Here is a 10025-nt window from a genome sequence, read left to right on the forward strand (position 1 = left end):
GACCGTTTCCTGTAGGGTCACTATGAGTCAGAATCGACTCCATGGCACAAAACAACAACAATATAATTTTTAGCAATCTACATGAGATGAGTAGCAAGAAGCCTAAAGTAACTTTAATGTTGATGGCTTTTGGCAAACTCCATAGGCTACCAAACTAGTTGCTTTCACCCCTCTGCAGTGATTATAGTCCCAAGAATCAATGTAGCTGTTATAATCTCAATAATCAGCTTGAGCTTTAGAAATTAAAGGCTATTTGTTTCCAATACTCATTGAGTTGAAGGAGGGATCTGTCTTACTGCCAGGATTAATTAAGGCTCTGGAAAGTACAAAAGGAACAGTTTTGTTTTCTTTTTATATTATTAATAATTGTTATTATGATTAATGATTATTAATGACGCATGAGTGCCAAGAACAACTTGTTAAGCAGTGTCATGGTAGCATACATACCTTATACCAGCAGTTCTCAGCCTTGACTGTGCATCATAATCTCCTGTGTACCTTTTTCAAATATAAATACAATCACCACCACCCAATCTACTACTCCCCGGATCTGATGAATCAGAATCTTTCAGGAAAAGATACCTTTCCACAGCCTGAATTCAGAGCTACTGCAGTGTATACTACAATTTCTCAGTTCCCTGGAGCAAAGTTTAAAATTAAATTTTGCTGCTGTATCATGTGAAGTGTTTAATTCTTTTCATTTTGGTAGGTGGATATTGCTCCTGTTTTTAACTTTGGAGGTTGAATGAATTCTAAGATTTAGTATTTTATTGTAACAATCACATATTAAATTTGGCATGTCTTATACATTATTTTAAATCTTAAACTTTCAAACAGTTAATTTCTGAGTTACTACTCCTTTTATAATGGTGTTGGAAAATTAATGCACTTTAAAGAGTATAAGTTTTCAAACTGTGTATCTTACTCCCCTTGGGGATGGGTAGAGGAGCAGAACAGCAAGCCTTCAACCTTGGTTCAACCATAGCAACTATTATTTTTTACATGTTGAACTTCTGTGTAAAAGTCCTTTTGAAGAAAGATTTGCTACTTTTCAAAAGTCAGAACCTGATTCCACAGCCAGTTGGAATAGTATGTGTCACTGCTTCTCAGTGGAGCATCTATAACAGCTTTTTTTAACCTAAAGAGACATATCAACTTTACACTCAAGTTTTAGACCTGGAACGGAAGGCACATTAGAAATTGTTCAGTTTAACCCACTTACCTCATTGACATGGAGGGGCAGAGTGGAGAAGAAACCTGTTGAAGGTATTAGAGACTATTATTCTGATGACGACTCTCTGACTTTTAACATAGTACAAGCATATCTACATTTAAGTTGCATTTAAAAAAAAAATAAGTGGCTGGTGGATTTGAACTGCTGACCTTTTGGTTAGCAGCCAAATGCTTAACCACCATACCACCAGGGTCCCAGTTAAGTTGCATAAAGACTCAACATATCCTGAATTTAAATGAGCACTTACAAAAAGGAGGGGTTTGCCATTCCCAAGTTTCCACCAACCTCGTTTCCTTCAGTATGAGCGCAATAGTCATAAAAGGTTCTCGTTCTTGGCTGACAGGGACGTAAAGTCTCTGGTTGTAGCCCCTGCCTAGGGCCAAATGTATATAAATATTGCCGATAAGTTCATCTCATTCCCTTCCTCAAGCTCTGCACTGAGTTCATCACTCCATTTCATTTCTGAATTTATCTGCTTTGAAAAGTGCAACGTTGTAAGAAAATTTTGTCTTCTTACACTTACACCCATTACCAAATATTTGCTCTGCTCCTTTTTATTATTATTATTACATGACAAGTAATAAAAAATGTGATGACAATTGCATATACTGTGAAGACGATTTTATGTGTGAAATGGTAACTGTGCATGGGAAAATCACTGGCTTAGAGTAAGAAAATCTGGTTTTTTCACTTATTTGCTTTGTGACCTCAGATATAAATTAAACGTTCTAAGCCTTAGTCTCCTTATCTGTTAAACTAGGAGAGTTAATATACCTGCTTCCAACGGTTGTTTTGTGAATTCAGATAAGAATTGTGTTAGGAATTCTTTAATATTTGAGTGCTAACCATGTGCCAGGCTATGCTAGACATTGGGGTATCCAAGATGAATGCGATGTTTTTAGTATCTGTTTAGCTGAGAAAACAAGCTTGCAAATAATTATAATGGAAGCTAGTAGAGAGGACCTGAGACATGAGAATGATTATATATTTGCTGAGAGGAAAAAGGGCTGAGAACTCTGTAGGCAAAAGGACAGACTTGGAATCTCTGACATTTTTGCTAGAGAAAAATGTCTTTCCGAGTGTTTCCTTTTGCATTTATGTATGCTGGAAATTGGCAGTTTTTCCATAGTGGGGTGCTACTATTCTAACTGTTCTTCTAGGGTAGAGGTAGGCACATATCTGACTGTCATTTCCACTCAGCACTAGGCGGGATCAGCTAGCCTTTGTTTCACCAAGAATAAGACAAAAAGCAGTCTTCGCAGATCTCCAAGAGGACATCTCCAAAACTTAGTTAGGCCATTGTCTCTTTTGGCCATATATAAGATCATTGTGAAAAAGATATGATGTGTACATCTTTACTGTATCATAAACCTGTTAAATTTTGAATTTTTAGAACCTAAATGTGGATGCAAGTACAAACACTATTCCTGCGGTAATCCCCAGAGAGCCATCAGTGACAGTTTCTTGTGCTGTATCAGCAACATATGAACAATCTCCTTCCCCAGCCCATTTACCTGAGTAAGTAGTACTATTCCACACATGCTTTGGATTTACTAATTTTGAATTATCTGTCATGGTTCATGAGATTCAAATATTGGATGATATTTTTACAGCGATTCCAAGGTTATAGAAAAGCAGAGGGAAACACAAAGTATGGAAAGACTCTCTTCTACTCTTACTACTACTGCGTGTAAATCAGTGCAAGTTAATGGAACTGCCACAGTACGTAACTAGTGTTTATTTTCTTTTAAGTTCAGAGTCTCTCGGGTATGGTAAAAAAACACAGCTTTTTCTCCCTTCTGTATCAGCTTATTTTTAATAAAATCTAATTTGATGGGTTTTTATTTGTGTGTGTGTGTGTGTGTGTTGTGTTTCTGTACAAAATACCATGAGTATTTGCTAATAATTTTTAACTGCTCTGGTTGTTGCTCATTATTACAACCATAGATTCCTTTTATTCCACTATCATTTGATAGAAGTTATCTTTTTGAGTAGTTAACAAGCTTCCAATTCCTATTCTTTTATAGAATTTGTGATCAGTTAAGCATTTACTGTATGTGTCATGTTTATAAGAAATAATTAAATATAAACATAAAAAATAATACCTAAATACAACAGGTAGTAAGAATAAGATGGGATGGCATTATAACCAGTCCTGCTTATCTTTCAGTTTTTGTAAGGTCAGAGTAGATGATTTAGTCTACAGTGTATATTTTTATTTTGTTTTTTGAGTTATAATGTTTTGATTTTTATTGTGGTAAAATATATATAACATAAAACTTGCCACTCTAACCATTTGTAAATGTACAATTCAGTGACCTTAATTACATTCACAGTGTACAACCACCACTACCATCCACCTCTAAAACTTTTTTTTCATCACCCAGAATAGACAGTAACAAGCAGTAACTCCCATTCCTCCTTCCCTTCGGCCCCTGGTAACAACCAAGCTACCCGTTTCTATGCATTTGCTTATTCTAATTCTAATACTTCGTATGAGTTGAGATCATACAATATTTGTCCTTTTGTGTCTGATTAAGCAGTGTTTTCAAGATTCATTCGTGTTGTAGCATGTATCATTTCTCTTTATGACTGAAAATAATCCCTTGAATGTATAGTGATTGCTGATAAGGAACAACTTACTTCTGCTAACGTTTTGCTATTTGTGTTCTCTGTGTCTTCTACCTTTCTTGTCCCACATTTCCTCCCATACTGCCTTCTTTTATGTTTAGTTGATTTTTTGTAGTGAACCATTTTGATTCTCTCCATTTCTTTTTGTGTAAATTATTAAGATATCTTTGTTGGTTGCCATGGGAATTACACTTAACATCCTAAATTTATTTATAATGACCTAGTTTGAATTGATACCAGCTTAACTTCACTAGCATACAAAAATTCTGTTTCTGTACAGATCTACCTCTCTTTTATGTTGTTGTCACAGATTACATCTTTATATATTGTATGCTGTAGTGCTTCTAAAGTGTTTCCATTCTTTCCTTTTACTAATTTTCTTTTTTCTTTTTTTAAATCTCTTCGTGTATTTCATCCTCCAATTCTGTTGATTCCAGCAGATTTGAATTCCAGTTATTTTTCCCTTCTGGTAATTTCCCTTTTTTGGTAAATGAACCTTTTTTGTTTTTTGTTTTTAAATCTTTTGTTATTGTTGTCCTTAGTTTGATATTTAGGTGAGATTTTGATTTGGGATTTCAACATTTTATTATCCATAGGGTTGAGTCTTTATATAGGTTCAGATTAGTTTAGAAATGGTTTTTATAGGTAAAATGTTTTAAAATTTTCCCATTTCTTTTGTTATATAGCCTTTGTGTTTTACCCAAAGCTCCTCTTAAACTTTTTTTGTATAATGATTAAAAAAAAAAAACCAAACCTGTTGCTGTTGAGTTGATTCCAACTCATAGTGACCGTACAGGACAGAGTAGAACTGCCCTATAGGATTTCCAAAGAGTGGCTGGTGGATTTGAACTACCGACCTTTTGGTTAACGGCTGTAGCTCTTAACCACGGCACCACCAGGGCTCCGTATAATGATTAACTAGCTTTTATTGAGCAGTCACAGGAGACTTCCCATTGTATTGACTGGTGGTGTGTTTCGAAGGACGTGTGGGGCAAGAGAATGATGTATGTTTGCCTTGGGTCATTTTCTAGAGTGTCTTTTGTTTCCTTAGGCTTCTTTTTAGGCTTCCATAGAGCTCAAGAATGTTTACAGATTAAATGTTGCAAGGGGTTCATTGACCACTTTTTATCTCTAAACCTTTTCTAATTTTATTTATTTGTAAAACATTTCTAGAGTATCTTGGAGAGAAAGTTGTGCTGCTGGGGAAAACCCTTATGAATATGAAAGTTTAGTTACAATTGAATTTTTTTTTCTAACTTTTGTCTTAAGTGAACTTCATTTTCCCATGTCATCACTGGAGAGATCATTTTATGCATATATTTCCAACATTTTGTCTGTTTCCCAGGAATTGCGGAAACCTAGCTACGCAGAGATTTGTCAGAGAACAAGTAAAGAGCCTCCTTCTTCCCCATTGCAACCCCAAAAAGAACAAAAGCCAAACACTGTCGGTTGTGGGAAAGAAGAAAAGAAACTCACTGAACCAGTGGAGAGATACAGAGAACCCCCTCCCCTGAAGTCAAATCCAGGACAACCCAAAGATCAGAGGAGGCAACTGGGACGCAGATCCTCTCCTCCAACTGTTGGGAAGCGTTTAAATAGAGAGCAGAACACACCTCCCAAGTCTCCTCAGTGAAAATTGTATGTTGGGAGGAGTTGCAAAAGAGTTCTGTTTAACCACAAATGAAACACTGTTCCTGCTCAGTACAGAGAATGAGTTGCTGGTTAGGAGCTTGCAGTATATATGAGGCATATGAAATGCCTGCAAGTTATTTTTCTTCTATGAGTCGGATTTTCCCCTTCTTGAAAAAAATCTGTTTTTCAGGATTTAATTAACATAAACCTTATTTTAGGTTGGTGCTTAACTGGAGGTGATGCATACGTCTTATTTTTTTCAGGACAGAAAATGCATTTATCCCTACAAATTGATATTTTTTATTAAGCCGTGGCTATGAATGCAAGCTATATATAGTGAGATTTTCTAAATTAAGTGGAACTATGCTACTTCATTTTTTTAAAATAACTGGTTTGCAAGTACATATCTTTAAAATGTCAACAGACTGATGAGCGCTGATGACAGTGAGTGCAAGATTACACTGGTAAACATGACATGTTGGATTGTTGTGACACACTGGCATAAGAACTGTACTTTTTACTTAAACTGTTAACAGGTTATTGTAGAATGCATCTTTATTTTTTTTAATGTAACTTTTCTTTTTGGTCTTCTGGGCAAAATGAACCTGCAGAGAGCACCATAGAGAGATCTGAAACATTTGAGTTTTCATGTACTGCAAGCAAGTAACCAGCTTCTCACTCCAGTTTCAAATGGCTATTATGTAAAATAAATTCAAAGCACATTGTTAATAGAATTTAAATGAAAATATAAACTTTCTTGCCAATTGACATGTTACCACAAAATTGTACAATAATGTTTTAGTAACTTGTGAGTTGGCACCCTTTTGTGCTGGCAAGGAAGGTGATAAAAGTCTCCACTTACTTTGTGGTTTTCCCTCTACCTAGTGCTCATGCTCTATATAGATTTCTGTCATCATTTCCCCCAAGTACTCTTTGAAAGAGTCCATATTTTAGTCAGCTCTGTGTTGACATCTTCTGTACCTCTGCATTGGCACATGGATTTAAAAGTTACTTAATCGTGAGAGAATGGTGTTTGTGGTTTTTTTCCCCCCTCTTTGGGTGGTGGAGGACGAAAATTCCTGCTCTCTTTACCTCCAAGATGAGGTTTCTCATTGATTCACTTCTGGAAGTGCTACACTTCTGAAGAACAAGGATGCACTAAATTTAGCAAGTTTCTAATAAAGTTAAATATAAATTATTTTGTTTTAAAATGCCTAAATTTTTATTTGAGTATTCTAAGCAGCAGACATTAAAATAACAATATTTCCTGCTAAATGTAACAATACAGTTTATTCCACAAAATGTTATTTAACAAGACTGAGTTGTTGTTTTTTTGTTTTTGTTTTTTTTTTTAAAATTATTTCCATCCAATATTTAAAGACTTGAATTTTATTTAAACTTGAAAATGACTTTGCCTTAACTTTTGTATAAGACAGCTTAGAGTTAATGGAGACCGGCCCCCTGGGTTGGCATGAGTGGATTACAGTTACTCAGTTACTGTGTAGATCTATTATTGTTAGTTTTACTGAGTAAGCAGACTGAAGTACAAGAACTAGCAGTAGTTTTTGTAATATACTTTAAAGATCTTAAACAGTTGATCTTTTTTCAGATTGTTGAAAAATCCTGTAAATGCAAATAGTCAATACTGTTATTAAATATGTGCACTTGGAAGTGTGTGCTTTGCTTGTACAGTTGTAAATAATCAGAACATATTAAAAAGGTACCCTAAAGAGAAAAATCTGATAAAAATTATTGATATATCATAAATGTTGCTGTTGAGCTGGATGTAGATAAACTAAATGTTGTGGTTTGAGTATTTTAATTTGTTCAGGTTTTTTTTTTTTTCTGCTTTTCTTTTCTCTTATACTGGTGTGTTGAACTGATTCTGCCTCTTTGCTGCAAAAGGGAAATAGGAAGTCTTATTAAAAGCCTTCAAAGGTTTTCATACTCTTAAAAACTATGTATTTTATCTAATGTAAGAGGATTTTGAAGTATAATATAGAAAGCAGAAACTGGCAGTATCTTTAAATGGTAAAGTAAAAAAATAATAATCTATTGATTAAAATCATACATAACTAAGTATTATTTACCCTGCCAGAGGAAAACTCACCTTGATATATATGATCACATTTCCTTCAGAGCAGTTGTTGTTATTTAAATATGTCATGCTAATATATTTCAAATGCCTGTAAAGGGAACATGGGAATTTATTTCTTTGTAGTTGTCAAATCGATGACTGAAAAATCAGAATTAATTGACCTCTTAACCTTAAACTAATGAATACTGTACAAAGAGTTGGAAAGGCAAACTCTAAGACCTAGTAATTCTTAATGTTGTAGTCTTGCTGAAGGAAGAAACATGATGTCGTCAGCCATTGTCATCACCAGAATTACAAATCCTAGTGAGCCAAGTCACTGGTTTTTAATAATGATAAATCCTTTTCCCTGAAGGCAGTGAACTTTGCAGCTTGATTTGTGTATGGATAAAGCCAGCTGTAGGTATTTGCTTTGTTTGTTGGCTGAAAGTGTAAAGCTCAACAGCTGCAAACAGGAAAAACAAAAAAACAAAACAAAAAAAAAAAACAGTGGTCACTTACAGTAGCAACAGTGTACAGCTAATCATTATAGTGAACTGGTACATTATAATATATTGAGACCAGCAGGGTGTGTTGTGCTGTTCTGATGTATTCTGCTGCCGTTTGTACTAGGTCAATACACTGTAATTACTGCTTTACCCAGCAACAGTCTGTTGCATCAAGAGTTGAAACCTTGCTCTGATGTGATTTTTTTTTTTTTTAGTATTCTTTTTAATTAAGCAAAGGTGGTATGCCAAATAGCTATATAATGTCAAAAGGAAGGAAAAAAAAAAAAAAACCCTTTCTGATATTTGAGATTTTCCACTCAGAAAAATAACAGGAGCTATCCCAATAGAAAGCTGTAGTGGTGCATGCAGACTGTTGCTGTGTTACATACAGCTAATAATATGTGGCTTTCATAAATTTTTTAAAATTTAACTCTTTCCCCCAGCAGTATCTCAAGTTATAGAATCAGAGATACAGCAATCACAAATGACATTTTAACTTGTAAAATTGTGTGGTGATACTTATTATTTGGAAATATAAGAATAAGAGTCTGGCCCCATTTAACCAGAAATGAATTGAAAGTAGAATAGTTGCTTTTTAAGAGTTAATGTCATGATGTTTCTGATCAGTCCCTCCTACAATTGCATCACTGTTTGTCACTAGCATGTGGCAAAACACTTTTTATGTTGCTGTATTATCTGTCAAGATTTCTGCATTTTACATTTAAAAACTGGTTCAATTTATCACAAGGGCAACAGGTGACTAATGGTGCATACCTATCTTTGTATCTCCTTTCACTGGGCTGTAGTTATGGATTTTATGTGTTTTGTAACCTATTACACAGAAAGCAGCAGACAATCGAAGATTTAAGGAGAGCTAACAGCTGCCAATTCACAAAATGGGGGCGTAATGTGGAAGCTTTCTTGAAGGTTTTAGTTTTTGTTCTACTTCTTTTCATTAAGACTGGAATCAAGCTTACATGTAAACTATTGGTAATTTAAGTTTCCTTTTGTGTCATTCAGTGTAAAACCGTCTAATTTGAAAATGTAGGTTATGAAAAATAAAGATTTAGGCACTGTTCAGTTTTTCTTTTGATTTTTTTAATTAAAATTTTCTTCAAGAATACATCTTTTTTAAAAAATTTTTTTTGTCTATTTCCATCAGTGTACATGAAAATGAAAAAGTGGATTGTTTCAAACTTGTTTGAATTCTAAAGGCTTATCATCCACACACATAAGTTGATTAAGTTGAAGAGTTTTTCCCCAGCAGCGTAATGTTTTAAGGTATTCATAGTGAGCATTAAAATCAAGTATTCATGAGGAAACAGTTTATTAAATCCAAGATTTACTATAAAAGTAAATATACTTGTGGCAGAATTTTTTATTTTTTATTGCATCAGCACTCATAAGATGTCTACATAAAGTCATTTGGAGTTGATGATGGGTCATCATGGTTTTTAGATCATAAGTGAATCTTGGTAGGAGGTAATCTCAGAAACAAATTAATTGTCTTACACTAAATAATGGTGATGGCAACACTTTTAGTAAAAGGCTGAAGATGAATGAAACTTCTTAGTATATTATTTAGTGGACAGATGGTCTGATTAAGATGTTAATTGAGCGATTTTCCTCTCCTACAAATTGTTCATCTTTTTTTCCGAATTTCTACTGGCTTGTCTTTTTCTTAACAAATTGGTATTCTTCATATATATTCTGGCTATTAGTCTTTTGTCTGTTATATATGTTACAGTGTGCCAGTACAATGTCACAATCTGCCAGTGTCTTAACTTTTATCTTACAGTTTTATATAGTAAAATTCATCAGCCTTCTCCTTGATGGTTTGAGCTTTTCAGTCTTGTTTAAGAAGTCTTTCATTACTTCAGAGTCATAAAGATGGCTATATGTATATACGTATATTTAGGTCTTGAATCCATCTGGAACTGATGGA

General features: G+C 34.3%; 1 protein-coding gene across 13 annotated transcripts in view; it reads left to right on the forward strand.

The window, feature by feature from the left end:
* Positions 1–8326, forward strand: part of LARP4B (La ribonucleoprotein 4B) — a 130429-nt gene extending 122103 nt beyond the window's left edge. For all 13 annotated transcript variants that reach the window (XM_023740161.1, XM_004385882.2, XM_023740160.1 and 10 more), the window contains 3 exons: positions 2628–2752; positions 2848–2956; positions 5211–8326. In XM_023740161.1, coding sequence (XP_023595929.1) covers positions 2628–2752; positions 2848–2956; positions 5211–5498 — 522 coding nt within the window. In that variant the 3' untranslated portion in view covers positions 5499–8326. The remainder of the gene's footprint in view (positions 1–2627; positions 2753–2847; positions 2957–5210) is intronic.
* Positions 8327–10025: the final 1699 nt, after the last annotated feature.

Source organism: Trichechus manatus, unplaced genomic scaffold (genome assembly GCF_000243295.1).
Source record: "Trichechus manatus latirostris isolate Lorelei unplaced genomic scaffold, TriManLat1.0 scaffold00149, whole genome shotgun sequence".
Classification (NCBI taxonomy): Eukaryota; Metazoa; Chordata; class Mammalia; order Sirenia; family Trichechidae; genus Trichechus; species Trichechus manatus.